The 26,503-nt window shown below is 44.3% G+C and overlaps 1 protein-coding gene across 10 annotated transcripts in view; it reads right to left on the bottom strand.

Annotated features, from left to right (window-relative positions):
- Nucleotides 1-26,503, bottom strand: part of STOX2 (storkhead box 2) — a 229,832-nt gene that overhangs the window by 151,217 nt on the left and 52,112 nt on the right. Inside the window, exon 1 of one of the 10 annotated variants that reach the window (XM_025188241.2) lies at nucleotides 16,818-17,635. The exons of the other annotated variants lie outside the window; for them this stretch is intronic. Within the exon in view, the coding sequence (XP_025044026.1) occupies nucleotides 16,818-16,836 (19 nt within the window). The 5' untranslated portion in view covers nucleotides 16,837-17,635. Of the gene's footprint in view, nucleotides 1-16,817; nucleotides 17,636-26,503 lie in introns of those variants that run through there. 10 annotated transcript variants of the gene reach the window in all.

Below are 26,503 nucleotides of genomic sequence, written 5' to 3'. Positions count from 1 at the left end.
TACTCCCGGCCTAGACTCCACACCCACAGCCTGCTCCTGTACCCTCCCCTCTGGCCAGACACCAACCCCCCCAGCCTGCTCCTGCATCCTCTTTTACTACTGCACCCTTCCTCCTGGCCACACAGTTCACCTTTCCTTTATCTTGGCCCCTCCTCCTGGCCAGACACCCTAATCCCAGCCAGGTTAAACCTGCTCCTGCACCCTGCCTCCCAGCCAGACCTTGCACCCTCACTCCCTCCTGCACCCCACCTCTCAACCAAACCTTGCATTCTCACCCCCTCCCAGACCTCACCTCCTGCCCAGATTCTGTACCCCCATCTCTCTCTGGCAGCCCTGTCCCGCACACGGAAACCCTCATTTTGTCCCAACCGCAGAAACTGGGGGTCCACAAAATCCACTAACCTTGGAATCCTAGAAGAGTAAATTTGGCCTGTGGGAAGCCCTGAACCTCAGTTCTCCTTGTCCCTCCCTCTCTCCCTTCCCCGATGGGGCTGGAGCACCAGAGGAGTGAAGTATCTCAGCTGGGGATTTTTAGAGGTTTTTTTTTCCCCCCCCGTGGGTCAATGGCTCCTGATTCAAAAAAGTTTCCCTAAGCCCTCCATAAAGAAAGAAAACACAGGAACCTTTTGTGTTGGACTTTACTTTAAATAAAGTAATATTTAAAATGAAGTTTGATAAACTAACACGAGAAAGTTAAAGGATTTAGTCTGTTTAAATTAATATTTTTTTTCTTACTGGTTAAATTAACCCAGCCTCCCTAACTGCAGCACAAGCAAAATGGCTTGAGTGTAATTATGTAATTAATGGCGAATTTCCATTAGCAACTGGTGATCCATGGAAAGGTTTGCATTGAGCCAAGTGGGCCACAGGCTAAAAAGTTTGAGAACTACTGTTCTAAGGCTTTGTCTGTACTGAAGAAAATGTTTTTAAAATAGTGTTATTTAACCCAATTTGAATCACTATTTGGGGCCTATTATAGATCAGATAGCTTCAGTGAAACAAAACCTGCTCAGCAGTCTGATAAGGAGGTGCTACAGTACATGCCTCTTGGCACCATGCGTTACCACTGCAAGTGACTTCTGTAGCCACACTGAATGCAGAACTGAGCTTGTCTGCAGGAAAGCACAGCTACCAAGTGTCTGAATTTAAAGCAGGGCTACTAAGTATTGCATATTTCACATGACACCTACACATCTGGCAGTCCTGCTTTAAATCCAGATTAGCTTCTGGGATTGTCCTTGTAGGACTTTTAAAGATGCTGAACTACATTTTAATACTAGGTGCTTAGTAGTATTTCAAACAAGTGTTGTTATGAGGAACAGCACAGGGAGAGGACATGCATCACATATTTTCTCAGTTTAGGCAAGGCTTAATATCAAAGGCAAACAATATAGCCCCATAACTCAATCAACACTCAAATACAGAATTATTTACTGGTTACTATGTAAGAAAGCAATGACACCTCTGGTGCCATCTGATGGATCTGGTGGGTGGCTGGAGGAGCTGACCCGTCTCTTTTTCCTTTCACCAGGGAGTTCCTGTCCTACCTGGTGACCCCAGAGCAGGGAATGAAGATGCAGGGAATGAACAATGTACTGGATGCAGGGGTTGTTACAGTTGTTCTAGCAGCTACCAGGCATTCTCAGAGCTGTTGCTTTGATTATTGCATAATACAGGCGTACAACAGTCAATGTTATTTTGACATTAAAAGGTCGTAGAGCAGTTTTTAAACTTAGAGATGGGGAAAAGCCAATTGGTGCGGAGGAGCACATGGATAGGACGGAGACTTCTCTTAGAGGAGAGTCCATTTATGGAGATTCTCTAGGTTTCAGTCAGAAAGAGAGGAGGGGAGATGATAAAGTATGGGCCAGATCAGACAAGAAACAATCGCATATACAAGAATACATCAGGGAAGGGCAGACTAATAAACAGTGGCAATTTTTTAAAGTGCTTCTACATAAATGCTAGAAGTCTAAATAATAAGATGGGTGAACTAGAGTACCTCGTATTAAAGGAGGAGATTGACATAATAGGCATCACAGAAACCAGGTGGAATCAGGACAATCAGTGGGACACAATCAGACTGGGATATAAAATGTATTGGAAGAACAGAATAGGTCATGCAGGTGGCAGAGTGGCACTATATGTGAAAGATAGTGTAGAATCAAATGAAATAAAAATCTTAAATGAATCAACACCATAGAATCACTATGGATAGTATTTCCATGCTCTAATAAGAATATAGCAGTAGGGATATATTATCGACCACCTGACCAGGACAGTGATAGTGATGCTGAAATGCTAAGGGAAATGAGATTAGAGAGGCTATCAAAATAAAAAACTCAATAATAATAGGGGATTTCAATTATCCCCATATTGACTGGGTACATGTCATCTCAGGACGAGATGCAGAGATAAAATTTCTCAAAGCCTTAAATTACTGCTTCTTGGAGCAGCTGGTACAGGAACTCACAAGGGGAGATGCAATTCTTGATTTAGTACTGAGTGGAGCGCAGGATCAGGTCCAGGAGGTAAATATTACAGGACCGCTTGGGAATCGTGACCATAATATAACAACATGCAACATTCCTGTGGGTGGGAAGAACACCTCAGCAGTCCAACACTGGCATTTAATTTCACACAGAGGTATTTAACTAACCTCCTCATTTTTGTGTAACAGAAATTAAAAGGCAGAGTGACTAGAGTAAAAGCCCTGCAAGCTGCATGGAAATTTTTCAAAGGCACCATAATAGAGGCCCAACTTAAACATATACCCCAAATTAAAAAACATAGTAAGAGACCTAAAAAAGAGCAACCATGGCTTAACAACCATGTAAAAGATGCAGTGACAGATAAAAAGGCATCTTTTTAAAAGTGGAAGTCCAACCTTAGTGAAGTAAATAGAAAGGAACACAAACCCTGCCAAATTAAGTGTAAAAATGTAATAAGAAAAGCCAAAAAAGATTTTGAGGAACAGCTAGCCAACAACTCAAAAAGTGATAGCAAAATGTTTTTTAGGTACATTAGAAGCAGGAAGCCTGCTAAAAAAACCAGGGGGGCCCCTGAATGATCGAGATACAAAAGGAGCAATCAAGGACAATAAAGCCAATGCCGAGAGACGAAATGATTTCTTTACTTCAGTCTTCACGGCTGAGGATGTTAGGGAGATTCCAAACCTGCTCTGTCCTTTATGGATGATGATTCTGAGGAACTATCCCGGATTGAAGTGTCATTAGAGGAGGTTTTGGAACAAATTTAAAAACTTAACAGTAACAAATCACCATGACCAGATGGCATTCACCCAAGTGTTCTGAAAGAACTCAAATGTGAAATTGCGGAACTATTAACTGTGGTTTGTAACCTATCCTTTAAATCAGCTTCTGTACCCACGGACTGGAAGACAGCTAACATAATGCCAATATTTAAAAAGGGCTCTAGAGGTGACCCTGGCAATTACAGACCGGTAAGTCTAACATCAGTATCGGGCAAATTGTTGAAACAATAGTAAAGATAAAATTATCAGACACATAAAAGAACATAATTTGTTGGGCAAAAATCAACATGGTTTCTGTAGGGAAATCATGTTTTACTAATCTATTAGAGTTCTTTCATAGGATTAACAAACACATGGACAAGTGGGATCCAGTAGATATAGTATACTTAGATTTCCAGAAAGCCTTTGACAAGGTCCCTCACCAAAGGCTCTTGTGTAAATTAGGTTGTCATGGGATAAGAGGGAAGATCCTTTCATGGATTGAGAACTGGTTAAAAGACAGGAGACAAAGGTTAGGAATAAATGGTAAATTTTCAGAATGGAGAGGTATAACTAGTGGTGTTCTCCAAGGGTCAGTCCTAGGACCAATCCTACTCAATTTATTCATAAATGATCTAGAGAAAGGGGTAAGCAGTGAGGTGGCAAAGTTTGCGTATGATACTAAACTGTTCAAGATAGTCAAGACCAAAGCAGACTGTGAAGAACTTCAAAAAGATTTCACCAAACTGTGTGATTGGGCAACAAAATGGCAAATGAAATTTAATGTGGATAAATGTAAAGTAATGCACACTGGAGAAAATAACCCCAACTATACATACAATATGACGGGGCTAATTTAGCTACAACTAATCAGGAAAGAAATCTTGGAGTTATCGTGGATAGTTCTCTGAAAACATCCACACAGTGTACAGTGACAGTCAAAAAAGCAAACAGAATACTTGGAATTATTAAAAAAGGGATAGAAAAAAAGATGAAGAATATCTTACTGTCCCTATATAAAACTATAGTATGCCCACATCTTGAATACTGTGCACAGATGTGGTCTCCTACCTCAAAAAATATATTTTGGCATTAGAAAAGGTTCAGAAAAGAACAACTAAAATGATTAGGGGTTTGGAACAGGTCCCATATGAGGAAAGGCTAAAGAAACTGGGACTTTTCAGTATAGAAAAGAGGAGACTGAGGGGGGATATGATAGAAGTATATAAAATCATGAGTGGTATGGAGAGGGTGAATAAAGAAAAGTTATTTACTTGTTCCCATAATATAAGAACTAGAGGACACCAAATGAAATTAATGGGTAGCATGTTTAAAACTAATAAAAGAAAGTTGTTCTTCACATAGCACACAGTCAACCTGTGGAACTCCTTGCCTGAGGAGGCTGTGAAGGCTAGGACAATAACAGTTTAAAAAAGAGCTAGATAAATTCATGGAGGTTAAGTCCATAAAAGGCTATTAGCCAGGGGGTAAGGAATGGTGCCCCGGCCTCTGTTTGTCAAAGCTGGAGAAGGATGGCAGGAGACAAATTGCTTGATTGTCTTCGGTCCACCCCTTCTGGGGCACCTGGCACTGGCGGTAGACAGGATACTGGGCTAGATGGACCTTTGGTCTGACCCAATATAGCCATTCTTATGTTCTTATGAGAGTGACATTTTCCTCAGAGTGCAAACCAGAAGAAGAAAATGGCAATTTGGAAATTGTATCTATTTTGAAATTCTGTTCAAGGTTTAGTGAAACTAAGAAAAGACACTTCTCTAACCCAACAGCCCTCCCTGTGAAATATGAAAGGCCTGCAGGAAACAATGCAGTATTAAGACAGTGATGGGCAGCCTAGGTTAGCGAATGGGCCTCATGAGTATTTTGGGATGGGGTAGTTTTGCTAACTGTGCTGGCGTACCTAGAATATGCTGGGTCTCTCGCTTGAACTGTAGCAGTGCTTGGATTGTATGTAGAGGAAGCACATGGCTCTCACAGTCAATGTAGTGTGTTATCAGCATGAACCTCTTCTCTGTTCCCATGCTTTACATATATGTCACATTTGGGAAAAAACTACACAGAAGGAAGGAAACCAGTGGAATCTGGCAAGCCTGCTTGTGGACAACTGTAAACTAAATGTCTCAAGGGCCATATACAGAATCCCGATGGGCCACATGAGGGCTGAAGGCTGCCCATCACTGTGTTAAGAACTTCTCAGAAAAATAATCTTTTCTACAGCTGTTCCCCGACTTACGAACAGGTTATGTTCCAAATAGCTGGTCATAACTCGATTTGTTCGTAAGTCGGAAATACACCATATGAAGCACCGAAGCGTAACCAAGCACCAACACAGCAATCAACAAGGAAAAATAGAAACATACGAAAAAAAACACTACTGCAGCAACAACAAACTTTATTTAACAAACATGAACATGAAATACAAAACACAATACAGTAACTTAAATACAGTACAGTAAACTTCCGATAATCCGGCACCTTTAGGACCCAGGGAGTGCCGGATTATCAGATATGACGGACTATCAGAAGGGGGGGCCATGAGAAGTCTGGGGTGGGATGCCACCCTAGACCCCTCCTAGCCCCCCTTTCCGATAGTCCGGCTCTGCCCCAGGCGTCCCAAATTCAGCTGCTGCTGGTCATTTTCAGCAGCAGCTGAATCTGGGATGCCTGGGGTAGAGCAGCTGGGGTGCTGCCAGGTTGGTCCCGTAGTGCTGCTCCTTGGGGCTGCGGGACCAACCTGGCAGAACCCCAGCTGATCTTGGGGACACCTGGGGAAGAGCACTGCAGGACCAACCCGGGAGAACCCCAGCTGCTCTGCCCCAGGCATCCCCAAGTCAACTGCTGCTGAAACTAATCAGGGCTGACTCCAGAAAGCCCAGGGCAGAGCTGCTCTGCCCAGGGCCTCCTGGAGTCAGCCGCTGATCAGTTTCAGCAGCAGCTGACTTGGGGACGCCTGGGGCGGAGCAGCTGGGGTTCTGCCAGGTTGGTCCCGCAGCCCCAAGGAGCAGCACTACGGGACCAACCCGGCAGCACCTCAGCTGCTCTACCCCCAGCTTCCCCGATTCAGCTGCTGGTCAGTTTCAGCAGCAGCTGAATGGGAAGCCAGGCGCAGAGCAGCTCCAATTGTCCGGAAGCCAGAGCACTTCCGAGTTCCTGATGGTGCCGGACCATGAGGAGTGCCAGAGCATTGGATGCCGGACAAATGGAGTTTTACTGTAATGTGAATTGAATTACTTGGATGAAGAATCGGAGGAGTAAAAAACTACAGTAACAACATCATCAACAGATTCATCTTCTATTTCAGCAGTTCCTTTGCTTGTAGAAGGCATTGATTCAGTATGGGAGGCAGCACTGCGGGGGGCTTTCTTTAAAAAATATCCATTTTTGACAGGACAATTTGTTTTTTTCTTCTCGTTATAGATTTCCTTATAGCAAGCCAGGGCATCCTGAATTAAACGATCCACCTTTGAGAATCTCACAACATTAGGGTCCATTTTTTCAAGCATTTGCATTCCTTCATTTATCTTGCTGAAAGGTGCAGCCATTTCTTTCATCACAGAGTTTTTGGGGGCTGATGATTCTTCTTCTTCTTCTTGAGCTGTTTGTCTCTCTTCCTCTGCTATCCTCTCCACCTCGAGCTGCATTAAATCTTCATTGCTCAGCTCCTCCCCAACATCCTCAACCATATGGTGTATGTCTTCATTATCCATTTCCACATCCACTTCTTTCGCCAGCTGTACAATGTTATTAGAAATGTCTTCCAGGGCCTTTTCTTTTTCAGAGCCTTTGAAACAGTTCACAAATCTTTTTAGGATTTTCTTCCATATGCCATTCATACATTGTGGAGTGACTTCTTCCCACCCTGCAGCAATGTTCCTTATGCAATGCAGAATGTTGTAGTCCTTCCAAAATTCACGTAATGTTTTGCCGTTTTCACATTCTGTGGCAGCTACTGCCTTTGCAATGTGTTGCGAAGATAATATGCTTTGAAAGCAGCTATGGCCCCCTGGTCCATGGGTTGGAGAATAGATGTGATGTTGGGAGGCAAAAACACCACTTTCACGTCGGAATACAAGTCATTTAGGTATTGAGGATGACCTGAAGCATTATCCAAAATAAGCAACATTTTGAAAGGAATTCCTTTCTCCTGAAAATACTACTTTACTTCAGGGATGAAGCAGTTCATGAACTGATCTTCAAAAAGTGCAAGCGTCATCCTGGCTTTCTTATTAGCGCGATAATGGCCTGGTAAAGTAGCCTTGCTGATATTCTTGAAGGCTCTAGGGTTTTCAGAGTGACAAATCAAGAGGGGTTTCAATTTATACCCAGAAACAGTGTCTCCTAACAAGATTGTTAGACGATCTTTGAAAGCCTTATAACCAGGCATAGTTTTTGCTTCCTTATGTATTTAGGTACGTTCAGGCATTTTCTTTCAAAAGAGACCTGTCTCATCAACATTAAAGATCTGTTCTGGAAAATAATTTCCCTCTTATCAGCTTATCCAATTCTTCTATGAAAGTTTCTGCTGCTTTCGAATCAGCACTGGCTGCCTTCCCACTTAATTTCAGATTATGAAGGTTTGCACGCATCTTGAAACAGTTGAACCAACCGTGACTGGCTGTGAAAGTTTAGTCATTGTCATACTCCTCCTTTTTAAGTCTTCAAAAAGACTATGAGCCTTAGCTTGTATCTTCATGAGACTTAATGGCATGCATTTTCAATTTGGTCTTCCATCCAAAGCACTAAGAGTTTTTCCCATTTCCAGGATAGGACCTGCTCTTAGCTTTGTTAGAATTTTTGATTTCATAGGAGCAGACCCATTCGCTGCTTCACGAATGCAATCGCTATCCTTTATAATGGTGCTGATAGTGGATTTCGATAGCCCTAACTTCCGCAACATGAAGGACACTGTTTGACCCCCTTTGTATTATCTCACTATCACTATTTTCTGTTCCAAATCAATAGTCTTTCTCTTTCTTTTCTCACCACCCTTATCACCAGCCCTTTTACTTGACACGATGGCCATAAGCAAACACCTAAAACACTGTGAGGAAATGAAACGTAAACATGCTGCCCGACCACAGACACGCAAACACAATGTGCTGCTGTGAGGTTGGTTGTAAGTTTGGATGGTCGTAAGTCGAGGTGGTCGTAAGTCGGGGAACAGCAGTATTGGAAAATATTTAGAAAGGTATATGAAGGGGCTAATAGCTGCCCTAGAATGAATATCATTACAATTTAAGAATAAGAGAAAATTATATGATTTTCATAATCACCTTGCAACAATTAATTTGTTAACACTAAGGTAACTTTTATTACTTTTAAATGCCAGACAAAAGTTTCTACTGGGAAAAGTGTAGCAGCTCAGGACTAGTGAAAGTAAGTTCTCAAATTTACACCTGATTAAATTCATTTGGGAATACAACAGTGCCAAAACACATTTGAGAAAAAAAATTGTTCTTGATGCTAAAGATCTGAAGTGTTTTCTTAATCTTCTTATTGGGGACTGTGAAGGTGTTGTATTCTTTGCAATTGTGATGGAATTTAAGTCCCAGATGAGTAAAAAGGAAAGATTGTTCTACTTTTGCAAATTTGTCAAGTTACTCTGAGAAACAAGATTACTTGTTATCCTCGTCTTGCTTTGCCAAGCTTCTTGCTTCTCACACTCTGATGCCTAATTACCATATCACATTCTTTATCTTCTTTACAAGGTGGGATACATTTTTAAATGTTTCATTTAAACTACATCATGATTTAACACTTAAAAATGTATGAGAATGCAAGTACTATGCTGGGCTCTCTACCCTCAATAAGTCTGAGAAAGGTAGCCATATTAGTCTGTAACTTAAAATCAATGAGTTAGTCCTGTAGTACCTTAGGGTATGTCTACACTACAAAGTTAATTCGAACTAACGGACGTTAGTTCGAATTAACTTTGATAGGCACTACACTAGCGCTCCGCTAGTTCGAACTTAATTCGAACTAGCGGGAGCGCTTAGTTCGAACTAGGTAATCCTCATTCCACGAGGATTAAGCTTAGTTTGAACTTACTAGTTGGAATTAAGGGCTGTGTAGCCCCTTAATTTGAACTACTGGGAGGCTAGCCCTCCCCAGCTTTCCCTGGTGGCCACTCTGGCCAACACCAGGGAAACTCGTCTGCCCCCCTCCCGGCCCCGGACCCCTTAAAGGGGCACGGGCTGGCTACGATGCCCGTGCCAGGTGCAAGCCTGCCAGCACCCAGCCAGCAGACCCTGCACCTGGCACGGCTCGAGCCAGCCACCCGATGCCCCCCAGCTCTCCCCCTCTTCCCGGGACCAGGCTGGCGGCTCCCGGGAGCTTGCCCGGGACCGCAAGAGGCGGGCACCCACCTGGTCCAGTGCAGACATTGTGGACCTCATCCACGACCTCCGCACTAGGCACAGGAAAGCGGCCGTCTAGGGCAGGAGAGCTGCCAGCCTGGCCACCCAGGAGCAGGTGTGCATGAAAATCAAGGTGGTCCACTGAGACCCCCGACCCTGAGCCCTGAGCTTACAATGGCCGTACTGGGTCAGATCAAAGGTCCATCTAGCCCAGTAGCCTGTCCGCCGACAGCAGCCAACCCTAGGGACCCTGGAAGGGATGGACCAAAGACAGTGACCAAGCCATTTGTCTCGTGCCATCCCTCTCCAGCCTTCCACAAACTTCGGGCAGGGACACCACTCCTACCCCCTGGCTAATACCACTCCATGGACCCAACCTCCATCACTTTATCTCACTTCTCTTTAAACTCTGTTCTAGTTCTAGCCTTCACAGCCTCCTGCAGCAAGGAGTTCCACAGGTTGACTATTTGCTTTTTGAAGAAGAACTTTCTGTTATTAGTTTGAAGCCTGCTACCCATTCCTTTCCTTTGGTGTCCTCTAGTCCTTCTATTATGGGAACTAATGAAGAACTTTTCTGTATGCACCCTCTCCACCCCACTCATGCTTTTATAGACCTCTACCATATCCCCCCCTCCATCTCCTCTTTTCTAAGCTGAAAAGTCCAAGTCTCTTTAGCCTCTCTTCATAGGGGACCTGTTCCAAACCCCTCATCATTGTAGTTGCCCTCCCCTCTCCCACCTCCTTTTCCCAGTCTCCCCCAGTTTTGTTCAATAAAGAGAGATTCTATTTTTGAACACAATTGTCCTTTATTTTGTACATCAGGAAGGGGGGCTAGGGAAGGGTAAGTGGAAGGAGGTGAGGGAGGAATGGGGCACGAGCCCTCGATGGGGAGGACTGGGCTGGCTCTGCGGGCTTCTGAGGGTGGAACCTCTCCTGCAGCCCCCCAATTGCCCCCTCTCCCCAGATGGCAGCCCGCAGCAAGTGCAGCCGGTCTGATGGCCGAGTGCTGTGATGTGCCCAGTGTGGATACTCCGGGCAATCCAAGCCAGGACTGCTTTGCAAGCAGGGCACCCCTGAGAACTGTCTGTCCGTGGTGGGGGTCGGATCCCTTTAAGCACAGCCCTCGGCTAGCCTGAGACAGCAGCTCTACGCTAAGTCCTCATCTGATGCCCTGCCGGCACTGCTTCCAGCCATCCTTAACCCCGATTCAGGGTCCGCTCTATGTGGACATGCTAGTTCGAATTAGCAAAACGCTAATTCGAACTAGTTTTTTAGTCTGGATGCGTTAGTTAATTCGAACTAAGCTAATTCGAACTAATTCAAACTAAATTAGTTCGAATTAGCGCTGTAGTGTAGACATACCCTTAGAGACTAATAAATATATATATTTATTAATTATATTACACACACACACACACACACACACACACACACACACACACACACTTACTTGTTAGCTTTCGTGGGCAAAACCCACATCCTCTGAGATTACTTGTTGTTTCTACCTTCCATGTCTACTTTTGATCTGTGAAAGTTCCTTTTCTACCACAAACTCTCATATGTAAGACAGATGCAGATGTTTTTTGCTTGCTGGAGCATTAAAAGTGCTGATGTGCAAAATCAGAAGGAAAATCGGATTATTAGAGAGGCAGAGATCTTTAAATTGGCTTTCACTAACTTTTCACCTGGGCTGATGAAAACTGAATGGGCTTGGAAGACTCTGACCCACTAGGGAGCAGGCTGTGTGGGCAGACTTGAGTGTGGAGGGGAACGGAATGAAATGGTGAATGGGAGTATGGATGAAGTGAAAGTGAGTCTGTGAAGAGAAGAATATTGTGACAAATATAAGAAAGAACTTGAGTGGAGGGAAGAAGCTAGAAATTGGAGAAAATTATACGTGTGGATAAATATTCTCTCTTTCTGCCCTTTACAGTAAAATGTTCCCGTCTTTTATTCTGAGAGAGGGTATGTGACAAGAGACAGGGTATCCTAATTACCCACCAGCTTCCCTGAGGCCTTACTTCTACTACCGTGAGCCGTTGACCTAAGATATGCAACTTCATCTACGTGAATAACATAGCTGAAGTCAATGTACTTAGGTCTGCTTACCACACTAAACTTGACAGCTGGCTCTCTCCCATCAACTTTACCTACTCTTCTCATTTTGGTGGAGTACCAGAGTGAATGGAAGAGCGCTTGGTGGTCTATTTATTGTGTTTGTTAAACTGACCCCTGCTGGATCAATCGATTCGGAAGTTTGTGACTGCATGTCTCTAAGTCTTCACCAGATTCTTCTCTGTGATACCTGCATTCCACTATAGTGACTCAGATTTTTTTTAAACTGTGAAAATATAGTCAACCTGGAGGGGAGACCACATCCATGTGGCGATGTCTGTGTTCCTTGCTACCTGCAGCACCATCCACTACTGGTATCCCTCCTAGAAAGGGTTTCTCTATCTTAGCCAATGTTAATTTCATCAGTACTGCAGCTGCCACAAACACAGAAACCCTTAGCTTGCTGAAGCTGTAATAATGGCCTAAGAAATAACTCAAAAGCCTGAGGTAAAGCAAATAAGATAAACACTCTCGGATCTAATTCTGCATTAAACATTTTCAAACACCTCTCTCATGCTAGAAAGAGAAAAAAAAAGACAACTCTAGCCTGGTATTTTGCTACAGGAGTTTGCATCAGAAAATACCTATGACCGTGATGATAAAGCTTTATAATTATAGGTTGACTGCAAGCACATAATAGATGAATCACTGAGGATGGAAAAAAAAAAAAATCTTACATCAGACCTCCTTTGAATTTTGAGAAAAAGAATTTAGACTTAAATCCATGGATTCAAACCCAACCAGAACCCCAGCTTGTTCTTCTGGGCTGGATCCAAAACTGCATGAGCTTAATTTTCGAGTTGAGATGTAGCTGAAACCTCACAAACCCATCCACATTTGCACAGGATTTTTGGCCCAAGATAACTGAAATCTTGTGAAAACAATGAGGAATCCCGTGGCACTTTGAGGACTAACCCAGCTACCCCTCTGAGACTTGTGAAAACAGCTGAACCTACATAAATTAATGGAACTCCATGTATTTGTAGCATTTTTGTCCAAATACTGCAGAGATTTCAGTGCCCCTGAACCCCATACTAGGCATTAAACATGGTCTAATCTTATTCTGGATTAACAATACCCTCACAGCCCAATTCGCAGAAACCAGCTAAGTTTTACTGGAACCACACAGCTAGGTGCAGTTTCAAATCCCAGTATTATCTTGATATGACGTCTATAATGGTTGTTTCTGACAACGGGGATGAGAAAAAGTATCAACCTGCAACTCTACCTATTTTGTGTCTCTGCAAACATCACCAACAAAAAACAATACCTGCAACCTTTGTCGAGTAAGCTGTGTTTTTTCCCTCTCAAAGCCAGTGAGCATTTTTATCCCTGTGCGCAGGCTGGCACAAAAACACATTGTTAACTTTTGTTTTAACATTTCATTATCTACCACCTCCACAATCTGGGCAACAGAACCACCCACAACATGCCCCAACAGACTATGACCATCCTCTTTGTTCACGTTTCTTCTCAGAAATGTGACTTTCCACTTCTCTCAATAGATAGTTTCTGCCTTTTTTTAATTCACAAAGAGTAAGGTGTCTGAAAGGTACTTAAAACATGCCACATCCCAGTGTTATTGTTCTCTCCAGCAACATGTAACATACTAGACAGTGCCATGGATTCAGATTTCATACTAATGTAACCATTCTGCCAGGTAGCGCAGGTGGCAGCCAAGGCCGGGTTCAATATCTAGGGGTTCCTTTTCATCCATCCCACGCAGAATTGGCTTGAGCCCACACCCAGTAGCCTGGGAAATTCACACATCCCTGAGCACCTCTGAGAGGCAATACTTTCCCACTTGCAAGCATAGAGTCTGAGCTTAGAAAAGAAACTTTTAATGAGAGGGAGAGAAGTTATATGGTACTAACTGGGGAAAATACCACAAACTGAGTTCATAACCAAACCATGAGTAAACGTCCCAGCTCAAATGGATTGAGCAATGTCCTTTGCCTCTCAGACTCAAAGTCCAGCAACGTAAGTGTCCCATTCACATGCCCAAACTTTCCTCTGCACCCCACTCACAGTTGCTGCCCTTGGTCAGGGCAGATCAGAGCTCAGAGGTGATTTTCAGAGCTCACCTCCCAACCAGGGGAACGTAGGGGATAGGGAGCATCTCACCCACTCCGTTGGCCACTCACCGGTGCTCCTGCCAACCATCCACTGCTACTTTTACCGGGCTGCCTGCCAGCCGCTCCCACCAGCCGCCCTGCTGACCACCTGCTCCTTCTGGGCACCTGCCACTATTCCTACCAGCCCCCCGCTCCAGCCAGCCACCCTGCTGGCCACTTGCTCCTGCCAGCTGCTGCTTCCATGATGGGTCTGGCTCTGGGCCAAACCTAGTGACTTCAGCTCTTTGTCAGTTTCTCAGTGATTTCAGCTCTTGGCCCGCCACCTAGGCTGGCCAAAAGATTCCAGCTCCCACTGGAATAATATTTCAAAATAACAGAGAGACTTCTTATGGAGTCTATTTTAGGTCTATCCTTAGAACAGGGGCAGAGGGAGGGGTGAGAGATAGGTTGAACCAGTCTTACAGCTCACTCTGGTTCAAGCTCCTTCCCCCCAATCCAGTCCATTGGAGTCTGGAAGAGGGAGGCTTATCCACCCGAGACTCTTTACAATGACAAGCGTCTCTCCTGCAAGCACTGGTGGTCATATTTTACAATTCCTACATTTAGGGTTAACATGGTTTGTGACCCCACAACAGCCAAATTAGTTACAATAAACAACTGACCATCCACCAAGCCTATAGCACTGCCTGAACTGGATTTACATAACCACACCTAGGATCTCTTTCCCATTCCAGCATGAGCTGTATTTACACATCAACAGTTGATTAACTTGCAGGGCTAAACAACTGAATGAGAACAACCACACCCAGGAATCCATTCCCCTTTCAGCTAGCTGCATTGGAAGCAGTGGTTCGGATACTGCTTACACTAATAAACCAGTCATTAACGTGTAGCCCACTGCATTGTTGTTAACTGCATAATTCAGAAAATAACTGTGCCTTTTGTATTCCTGACTATGATACCGCTGTGATACCACTGGAGCAAAGAGTGTCATTCCTATTACAGCTTCTAACTGTGCAGTATTTCAGGAGTCATTTTGATGATTACAGGTTTCAACTCTTATCCCAGAAACAGGTAATTTATTTATGGGTTTACAAATCTAGAGGAGAAATGGCAAATAAGTTTTTAGAAACCTTTCACACCACTTCTTGGTAAGAAAAGTATGTTGCAGAGAATCGTGCACTACCTCTAAACACATAGTATCTATTCTGCAGATATATATGAGGACTTAAGCATTTAGTTCTGTCATGCTTAACATGTGCAGAATTATTTTTAAAAAAATTACATAGTTGCATGTTTATAACTATGTTTTCTGAAATATCCTAAACTCTCTAGTTCACCTAGGGAACAATTTTCAGACAACTCATCTGGAGTCTGTGACTGGAAAGGTCTCGGGGCACATATTGCAGCTTTTGAAGTTCTCTTTTACACATAAACTTTGCAACCACTAGAGCAGTGTTTCCCAATTTTATTTGGCCAAGGAACCCTTTCAAACTCAGAAGAATTTTGTGGAACCCCTAATAACAGTCTTATATATGGAGCTGAAAAAGTAGACCACTGAGAGTGAGTACGGGGATTTCCGGTGGTATGCAACAGGCGATGGCACCACTGACTATGCATGCAGCGCTTAGTAGTGACATCATCATACCCACTCTCTGGCTAAGTTGGCATTACACAGGGACACTTATCATGGCAAACAAATTAAAATTGTTTTCAATAAAATTCATAAATGATTAAATATTTTTTTAAAATCATAAAACGTTATTGTACTGGAATTTTCTCGCAGAACCCTTCTTTTCACTTCGTGGGACCCTGGGGTGCCACAGAACACCATTTGGGAAACACTGCACTAGAGGGGCAGGGCAGAAGCAATTACAACAATGGCTTCTCACCTCACAGTAGAGTTCCAGGTTAAGGAACTAGACAGACCCCTATTCAACTAACTGCACTAAGAGCCAACTAAGAGACTATAACAACTATTTAAATATTAAGCACAGTAAGAAGACATACAGATGAACACTGAAGCTCTGCTCTAGACCATGAGCAGTAAGAAGGAACTACAATGGTGACAATCTAGCGGCCCTCTTTATTCTGGAGCACCTGGAGAATGGAGTCCTGCACCAACCACATGGACACGAATAAAGAAAATTTTCTGGTTCGTGCTGCATGGAATGTTTGCACAACACATCAGGGACAGTCACTTGAAGAAGAACTGGCTGATTTCTACAATCTGCCATCAACTGCTATTTTCAAGAAAATACACTATTCTGAATGCCACAGTAGTTGTGTAGGATGCTTGCATTTCTCAAACACATGGCAGGTATATACTATTTTAACCAAAATCCTTCCTCAAGAACATTGGCCCATATAATGACTGTGCTTGCAAACCAAAGAGGCATCAGAAATACAACTACCATAATATCAATTCACATTGCCCTTTTAAAAATGTATTCATAAATTACACAACAGATGAGCCTGGCAATCAGGCTGGATGACCTCATTAATTGCCGAAAGGTGGTGGTGGGAGGGTTTTAGTCAATTAAACTTTAGTCAAAAACCTATTTCCAAAAGTACAATAAACTTTGTAAAACTGGAAAATAAGCTGTTCTTATGGGTTTCAAGCCAAGCTCTGCTCAAGTCAATCAGAATTAAGCTGCTCTATAATCATACAGAGTAATTAATTCACTCTGGTGTCCTAAAATGCTATAGGAAAAATGATCACAACTAGAATACATTTTTTTTAAGGTATCATACAAATAAAGCTATTGAAAAAGATCTCGGTCACAAAATTAATGTCCACTTATTAACAAATTATTTTATTTATCATTTACATACCATACACAGGCCTGTTTTATTTCATTGATGTCTCTTAAATAGTAGCTCCTAATGATAGTACAAAATATAGATTACATTTTGCAAAAGCAGAAATAACTCCCATCTGAAGCTCTGTTGAAAGTCCTGCTTTAGTCAGGAAACATTTCCTGTTAATTTTATACTTACATTCAGTATGAGTGTCCATGTATTCCGATTTTTTCAGTTGAGCAAGATGTATAGACTTCAAGGGTAATAGGAACAACTTAAATAGCTCTCATGATCATTGTTTTCCTCCTCTCTCTTCAATTTCAGAGATTCCCTTACATTCAGATTTAATCTGAGTGGAACAGAACTACTCCCAGAACAAAAGTACAAAGTTGCAGGATTCTCAAAAGCCATCCCAAACATTAAAAAGAAGCTGCCTGTGCATTTACTCTGTACTTTTCTCTCTTTCCATGTATTACCTGTGTGTGAAATTTCAGACTCTTTACATTTCACACACATTTAGAAGTATACGCTTCCAGATTTTTTTTTTTAAATGTACATGCTAGTTCTCCTCCAAATGCTTAATGCATTGGGCTTAATGTACAATCATTACATTGCCTTTGGTCGCTCTGATTGGGTTATTTTCCCAAACACTGCTGTTATGGTGAATGACTTGTCTGGGCAAGTAAGACAATGCTTTGGGCAAGAGATTAAAGACAGGTACAGAATCCCGGAGGCACCTACTGGGCAGGGCTGTGGCATAGCTTTGTAATAACAGTTTAATACACGAAACAATCTGAACTGTGTAACTACCAAAAAGCTTCATTTTCTGGGATGCAAGACAATTACAATTTGTATCCTGTCCCCTTTTTAAGGGTTAAAACGGTTTCCTCTCCTTTCCAGGAAGGTGAGCATGACTTCTGATCTTAATCTCTACCCAGAGATACTGAGGCTCAGACCTATAATTAACAGCAATGTTATACAGAATGTTCACTAAATAACAACCGACTCAAGTGTCTTAAACCATAGTTTAGAGAGTGAAGAAGCTCATCCTTGGCAGCCAGGTTTTAGATTCAATTTAAAAGGAGTAGAACAACTTATGTCCCTTAGACTATCCAAAATACTGAAAAGCTCTGAAAGACCTTTCAGAAATTCAGGATATGGACAAACATTTATGCATTCTTTCCCAGCATGCACTAACTACAGTGCAGAAGGCAGAAGATGGGTCAGGATCATTCAGCCCCGATTTGCCACATCTTGCCAGATCCAGAGAGACCCACTGGGCCGAGCAGTCTCCCCTCTCCTACCCAGCCCTTTATGAGCCGCAGCAGCAGCTAGGAGGAATCTTCAGACTCCTAAAATCATTCACTTAACCCAGGGCTGGGCAAAATATTGTCGGCAGGCCAGATTCAACCCGCCAAGCCGCCGGATCTGGCTTGCAAGAGCCTCAGCTGGCTCTCTGCTTGCTGCACCTCCACTCAGCACTCAGAAAAGTAGAGCCATGTGTGCATCTCTGAATGCTGAGAGTCCAAGGGAGGGGGCAAGAGGCTTCATGCGGCCCCCACTCCCAGAAGCTCCCACTGGCCAATTTCCAGCCAAGAGCAGCTGCCTGTTTGCAGGACAGGCAGCATGTGAAATGCCCCTCCGTCCCCTAAGTTCACAGCATTGAGGTCAGAGCAGTAAGCATGGTCCCTGCAGCTGCTCTGAATACATATGGGGCATGAAGGCAGGGATCCTCGCTAAGGAACCTGCTGGACTGCTAGCTGCCCAGGTAAGTGTCTCCCAGCCAGAGCCTGCCTCTTGCACCCCAGCCCAGCCCTCTCCCAACCGTCTGAACCCCTCCTGCACCCCATCCCATGTAACCCAAACCTTCTATACCCCTACCCTAGCCCCAATACACCTCTCTAAACACTGCCCCTCCTCCTACACCACTCCTCAGGTCACAACCCCCTCCCAGATCTTGTCCCCTAATCCACTATCCCTGGTCACAGCCTAAATCCCTCTTCCTCCTCTCCCTTCACTCCTGCCCCATGTCACAAATCCCTCCCAGACCCTGCACTCACTCTTCCTACATCCCTCCCCCATGCCAGAATCCTCTCTTGCACCCATACCACCTCTCAGACCCTACACCTCAAACCCCTGTCCCAGGTCACAACCCAAATACCTGCACCTCTACTCCAGGTCACAATCCCCTCCCAGACTCTGCACCCAAATCTCCTCCTTCACCCAAACTCCCTCCCCAATCCCACACCCGAATCCCTTTTCCTAAGTTTCCTTCCACATTCCCAGACCCCGCACATCAACCTGATGGGAGAGTACAGCCCTCAACCGCTTACCAAATTCATAGAGTGGCCCCCTATAAAAAATTACTGCCCACCAGTGTTCCCTCTAAGCTGAGTGGCAGCACAGCTTCACAGGTGATTAATCCGCCCCAACCAGTCAGAGGCTCTAAGCTCTGAGCAGGGAGCTGACTCACTAGGCAGGGCTGATTAATCACCTGTGAAGCTGTGCTGCCCTGTATCTTAGAGGGAACACTGCTGCCCACCCTTGACTGTACTCCAGAGCAAGACATCAGATATAGGTATTTCTTACTGGCCCTCTTGCCACTGCAACCTGCCCCAACCTCCTTTTCCCTAATCATTATACTTCCCTCATCCTCTCCACCACATTCTCTCAGTTTCCCCTCAGTTTATACACCCCTCACAATTATTGCAACATTGCCCTCCCCTTTAAAACCACCTCAAGTGACCACTCAAGTACAAATAAAACCCCCTAAAATTATGGTTTTTGTAATACAAATAAAATCCTACACAAAAAGGCCACAGAGTGGTAGAAGAATGCAAAATCCAAATCTCAAAAGTTTTAAAATTCCAGAATTAAGATTTCCTATGTAGCCCTAATGGAAAGGGTCTCTAAAACGAGAGAATAATGCTTTCTTGCCTCCTAAGTCAAGGATGAAGGACTTGGACTGCAATGTCTGCAAAGTGCACAGAATTATTTATGTCAATCCATGGGAAAGGAGGGATAAGAACACAGTCTACTGGTTTCCAGCCTAATCCACCATCCTGACAGCCAAAGGGTAAAAGCCTAGGCCAACCCTGAAGTGAAGATGTATGCAAAGTTTTGGATCCAAACTTCCCCAAATTGTGGAATAATTCAGATCTTTATATTTTAGGCTCGTATCTACCGTATTTGATCTCTACACTCCCATCTATTGCTAGCATAACTTATGTCACTCAGAATAACCCACCGTCCTGAGCAATGTAAGTTACACCAACGTAAGCATTATGTCAGTGCTTCTACCACACATGGAGGTGGTTTTATTATGCCAAGAGGTAGGGTTGCCAGATGGTTTCAGAAAAAATGATGAACAACAAGAACAAAAAAAAAAAAAAAAAAAAAAAAAAACACACGAGGAAAAAGTTTGTTGAGCAAAAAAAACTATATTGAGCCAGACAGCCCGGGATTTTTTTCCTCCTCACTGGGGAAAAAAAAAAAAAAAAAAAAAATCAGAAAGTACCAGACATTTTAGATGTCCGGTATTTTCTGATTTTTTTTTTTTAACCAGACAGGAGGCGAAAATACCAGGCACCTGGCAACCCTACCAACAGGAGAGCTCTGACCCCTCAGCATAGAGTGTATTTGCCAGACATGCTGCATCCGTGCAGCTGCATCAGCACAGATGTGCCGCCACAGTGCTGTACATGTATACATGGCCTACCATCATGGACTCGCAGCTGTGGAGAGGGGGAGTTACTTTTAACTTTCATTAAAAAAAATAAAACAGCCAATCTGGATCTGACTGTGCATTTCCATCCATGCCTGCTAAATTGTCCTGCATTTTGCTTCTGCTAAAGCAAGATTATTCAATCATCCAACGCCCAGCCCAGAGCCCTTTAAGAGATGCAGTTTGGTGCCTTTAAGCTCCAGAAAACTATTTCTGTGGGGGACAGGGTAAATCATGAAAACCACCGCCAAAGTCAGAGGGATATTCCAGATTGCCAGATGTTTACTCAACAACAAAAGCATAATGCAAGAGACAATAAATACAATAGACTTCCCAGTTTGTATTAATTAGATTGGTAAGGCTTTTGGGAGAGTGACTGAGCATCATTTCAGCACTAAGCAGATTATTTACACTTATCTAGTAAATATGTGGAATAATGGTGTTTGATACAAGAAATATATAAAAATAAAAACCAAGCCAGTCAAAGCTACAAACAAAACTTTTTTTTACCATTACAACCAATGCAGAAACAGTTTGGAATGCCCTCTGTAAAATATTGCAGAGATTTTTAATCAAAAACATTACTTTTTAGGTAATAAAATATATATTATTTTCCATCAATTTTACAAACATTAAAAATTTTTCCCGTACCACAATCTTTCAGGCCAAGAGAGCTAAGCCAATGACAAGACTGAAAGTTGTAAGATCAGTAAACTACAGGCAAAAGCAGCAGTGGATAAAAGAAAAGTGGATAAAGGAAAATGAAAGGAAAACCTACTCATTTTTTCCAACAATTCCCTCTCTATAGGGTTTTTCTCCTTCTGGTCTATGGGAGGAGCAGTCAATGCAAACCATTAGTCTGGTTTACCTCACAGCAAAGACTGCTCATTTTGACTCCTACTAAAGCTTGTCCTTACAAATCAGTAGAAGAGAGAATGAGAAAACACAGTAGTACAGCTATGATAACAATCCAAATATATTTAATGTATGTTTAATCCTAACAACGGCTTTTTTTTAAGATAATGTTCATTTTTTATTTTCTTCGATAAAGCCTACCTACCAGAAAACTCAGGTGATTTTTTTTTCTTCTGCAGTACTGTATATCTGCTATACGTATCAGAAACTATTACCCACAAGAAATACTGAAAGGCCAGATGATTTGATTAAGCAGATTAGAAGCAATAAAGCCTGTCCATTCATAATATGATTTGTTATTTTTTCAGATTCAATTTGCACCATTCCTCTTTAAAGTAAGGAGGTCATTATGTCCAACTTGTCATGCGTGTTTGGAGAGCTGCTTCCATCCCTTTGCCAGAAAAGCTCAGCACATCCCCCTTGCTCCTGCCACAATCAAGTTATGGGAAAGAAGACTTATGCCAATGTTTCCAAATGCAAGCTTGTTTCCCACATATATTTCCTAAGAAATTCCTCTCTACACTTTTCAGAATGACACCAGAACAAGAGTACTACCCAAGAATAGCCTCCCACCAGCATTCTACCATATCACTACAGAATGTTGAAGGGCTTCTCGCCCAGTCTATTGCTTGACATATTTGGATAGAGGTCACAGTGTAAACCTAGATTTAAAGTGTTTAATGACCTTTAAGTCATTGATATTACCTTTGTATCATAAACACTTACTCCTTGAAATGAGGTAGCTTGTCCTCTCTCTCAGTATTTGACCCTAATTGGGGCAGTCTATCAGACTATAATGGCTGGTTTCCAGATCTCCTATGCATCTCTGGTCCTGCTAAACCTTAATCCCCTGCTACATCCAAAGATTTGTTGTCTATCTGAAGAAAACAAAAGTTTGCATTCTCTTTACTGAAAGTAAACTATACTTCTTACTCTGTGAGATCAGCTATTGCTCTTGCAAGTAAGGGCTTACCTCTGGTCATTTCAGCAATTCTTGGCATTTGATCTCTTGCGTGACACAGGCACATCAACAACTTTTTCCTACACTCCACAACCCTTGGAGGAAGGAATAACTGGACAGGGTCACTACTACCAGAGGGATTTCATGCAAAACTACAATCCATTCTATGTCTGATTTCTCCTTCAGGCTCATCACATCAGACTAGCAGTGAGGTCTAGATTGACATGGATACTTGAACAGCAGCTGTTAAAGCATTTAAGTTCCTTCTTAAAGATTTGGTTTATCTCTATCAATCCAGTCGATTGAGGAGGAATGGGGAATGTTTCTGACTAAGGAAGAAACGGCTGCCTCACCTCCAGAGTACTGTTTGAAATATATCATATCCTCACAAACTCTGTAATGTTGCCTTACTTGCCTAGTAAGTCTCCGCCTTTTGTTAAGATGTTCCCATGCAGATCTAATAATATTCTCAACAGATGAGTGAGTACGGATAAGAGCTTTTTTCTTCCTACTTTCAGGAAAATACTTCCCTGTTTATCATCTTCCTGCTCTGGTTTTAACTTCCAAGTTCAATAAACCATTTAACTACAGGATAAAACAAGCCTTCTGGATACAACTTGTGCTAGGATATGCCACAGGCGGCTCAATACTGAAATGTTATCATTTGCCCTCTTCAGTAGAATTATTTTGGGAATTAAAAAAAACCACACCTAGACATAGAATATTCGTTTTCAGCCTCTTTCCTTTGGAGAGTGAATGAAGAAAAATCACACGTGTCACAGAGTGGCTCATCCCTTAATGGCTAGGGCGCCTGGAACCAGCCAACCCTGAGTACTAAAGGTGGTGCACTCTTGTAGGAGAAAAGCTGTTTTGCTAGAAAGAGCACCAAGTGGCCGCATCAAGCTGGGGAACGCTGAGGAAAGAGAAGCCTGAGAAGCTGTCACTAGCTTGAAGCAGCAGCAGTCAGCAAGGCCCTTGCCAGAAACACTGAACTGTGCCCATGTCTGGGGGGGGGGGGGGGAGAAGCAGTAACTTCCCAAGGGAGGAGACACTGAACACATGTTGGGGCCTGGAGGTCCAATGCATATCTGGGAACTGAATAAAGTGCACCACAGGTGGGGAACATTTTAGGCTCCTTTGCTTGGGTTGAGTTTGGTTAAGGATCCCTTCTGAAGAAAGCAGGGCTGAGTGTGTCTTCTAGCCAAAGTGAGGCACTCAGCTGGCAGCTGATCCCAATACAATACACACACAGCTATTTTTCCTAGCTCTCTCTTTCACAGATGTTGATGCATACATCCTCTGAATGCTCTAGAGAATAAAAATCAGAGTCAGGAGATCTAAGTTCCAGTTCCTGCCTTACCTCTGACTTGCTATGTGACTTTGCACAAGTTGTACCTTTCCTTGGCCTCAGTTTCTCCTGAGGGATATTTATACTTACTTCCACCTACCTCCAGAAGCTATTCTAAGGCTTAATTCATTTGTTTCTCAAATACCAACAGGGCCCCAGTTGAATGTGCCACAGGAATACAAAATATCTTCATTATTGAGTTATCACTGCTAACAAACTCGGCGTAACTCTTTACTCCCACCTGCTGGCCATTACCTTGTTTATCAACTGGAATTACAAGCACCTCGTCCTGAGATTAATCCCAATTTTTTCCCCATGCCCAGCAATGCTGGAATTATGTGAACACTGGAGGATACGGTTACAGGAGGAAGGAGAGTTGTGAACTGGCCCTGGAGTACAGGCAGTCCCCGGGTTACGTACAAGATAGGGACTGTAGGTTTGTTCTTAAGTTGAATCTGTATGTAAGTCGGAACTGGCGTCCAGATTCAGACACTGCTGAAACTGACCGCCAGTTCTGACTTACATACAGAATCAACTTAAGAACCCCAGGCGTCCCCAAGTCAGCTGCTGCTGAAACTGATCAGCAGCTGATTCCAGGAAGCCCGGGGCAGAGCAACTCTGCCTGGGGCTTCCTGTAGTCAGCGCTGGTCAGTTTCAGCAGAAGCTGACTTGGGGACGCCTGGGGCAGAGCAGCTGGGGTGCTGCTGGGTTGCTCCAGTAGCGCCGCTCCTGGGTGCTACTGGACCAACCTAGCAGCACCCCATCTGCTCTGCCCCAGGTGTCCTGATTCAGCCGCTGCTGAAACTGACCAGCAGCGGCTGAATCAGCACCTGGGGCAGAGCAGCTGGGGTGCTGCCGGGTTGGTCCAGTAGTGCCCAGAGCGGGCGCTGCAGGACCAATCGGCAGCGCCCCAGCTGCTCTGCCCCAGAGTCCAAAACAAAAGCCTGGTCTGCTGGGGGGGGGGGAGCACACTAGCTGCCCCCCCCCTCCCCAGCAGACCAGGGACACGGGGAGCAGAGCCTCTGAGGCTTTGCTCTGGCAAAGCCTCAGAGGCGAGGGACCCCGCCGCGGCTGAGGCTTCAGTCCGGGAGCCTGTGGTCTGCTGGGGACGGTCCCCAGCAGACCACAGGCACCCAGATTGAAGCCGCAGCCGCGGCGGTTCCCCGCGCCTCTGAGGCTTTGCTCTGGCAAAGCTTCAGAGGCGCGGGAACCCGCCCGGTGCCCCTGGTCTGCTGGAGACGGTCTCCAGCAGACCAGGGGCACCGGAGCAGCTTACGAACGGGGCTTTCTCGCCCCGACTTCCGGGGCGAGAAAGCCCCGTTCGTAAGTGCGGATCCGACATAAGTCGGATCCGCGTAAGTCAGGGACTGCCTGTACTGCAAATAAAATATGGGGATGAGAAGAACAGGCAGGGCTGCCCACCTATTGAATGGAATAAGAGGAGGGAACAAGGTTTCCTTTGCTTTGTGGTGGGCAGCATGGCGGGAAGTAGCGATGTCAATGTGTAGTTGACTATATGATTAACTGATACATCTAGGCTTATCGGTTAATCTTGTCAACTATCCGCATCCCCCCCCCCCCCCCACGCACACACACTTTACTGCCTCTGTTTCAGAGGCAGCGGGGGTGGGAAGCAGGAGCCGGCTCTATGGCGCCCCCAAGCAGCGACTCTGTGGTGCCTCCTAGCCCCCCTCTCCCCACTGCACTGCTGCCTCTATCGGGGCAGCAGCATGGCAGGTGGAGGGGGCCAAGGAAGGCTGCCATGAAACAGCCTCTGTCCAAAGCAGGCCCAAGCTCCCTGCAGACAGAGGCTGTTCTGCCTCTCACGGAGCAGCCTCTGTCCACGGTGAGAATGGGTCCGCCACAGACAGAGGCTAGTCCCCAGCAGCAGCCCCTGTCTGCAGGAAGTCTGAGGTCTCCTTGGACAGAGGCTGCTCTGGCTCCCACAGACCTCAGACCCCCTGCAGACAGGGGCTGCTGCTGGGAACCAAACTCTCTGCGGCCAGCCTCGGCTGCTGTGGACAAAGGCTGCTTCACGGCAGCCTCCCCCGCTCCCTCTCCCCACCCCCAGCAGCCTGTGTGTGCGAGGAGCTCAGACTGCCCACAGACAGGGGCTGCTGCCACCCTGCGCTGCTGCCTCTGTATCAGAAGCAGCAGGCAGCGAGTCTGCAGGGGGGCTGTTTTTTAAACTGTCTCCCCTTGAGGATTGGCTCCTGCATAGCACCCCCCAGGGACTCTTCCCTAGAGGGAAGAGAAATAACAGAAGGAAATGCTGCATGGAGAGAAGGATAAGACAATGGGAAAAATGGAAAGAGTGAATCTGTCAGTGAAAAGGGCTGAACCTTGGAAAGTCAGAAGATACAGAAGACTGCCACTAATAGATGAGATTCCTAGCTCCCTTTGAAAAATGGAGAAATGGAAATCTGCTATAAAGGAGACGCTAGAGAGAGTCAGCTTAGAAAAGAGGCAACTAAGGGCAGATATAATAGAATGGTGTGGAGAAAATGAATAAGAAAATATTCACCCTGTCCCATACCACAAGATCCAGCAATCACCCAATGAAATTAATAGGCATCAGGTTTAAAAAAAATGTAAGGAATTATTTCTTCATATAATACACAGTCAAGCTCTGGATCTCAGTGCCAAGGGATGTTGTGAGGGCCAAAGTCTAATAAGAATTAGGTAAGTTTATGGAAGATAGCCAATAGCCATTGATGGACCTAAGATGATGAGGGAAACAACCCTATGCTCTGGGTGGCCCTAAACCACTTACTGGGACTGAAGGACAAGGGACAAATCACTCAATAAGTGCCCTATTCGGTTTATTCCCTCTGAAACATCTGGCACTGGCCACTAACAGAGGACAAGATTCTGGGCTAGATGGACCATTCATATGGCCATTCCTATATTCTTATATAGGGATTTGTGAAAAGACC

Source organism: Pelodiscus sinensis, chromosome 5 (genome assembly GCF_049634645.1).
Source record: "Pelodiscus sinensis isolate JC-2024 chromosome 5, ASM4963464v1, whole genome shotgun sequence".
Classification (NCBI taxonomy): Eukaryota; Metazoa; Chordata; order Testudines; family Trionychidae; genus Pelodiscus; species Pelodiscus sinensis.
Note: the sequence above shows the minus strand (reverse complement) of the source record. Positions and strands in the feature narration are given on the sequence as shown.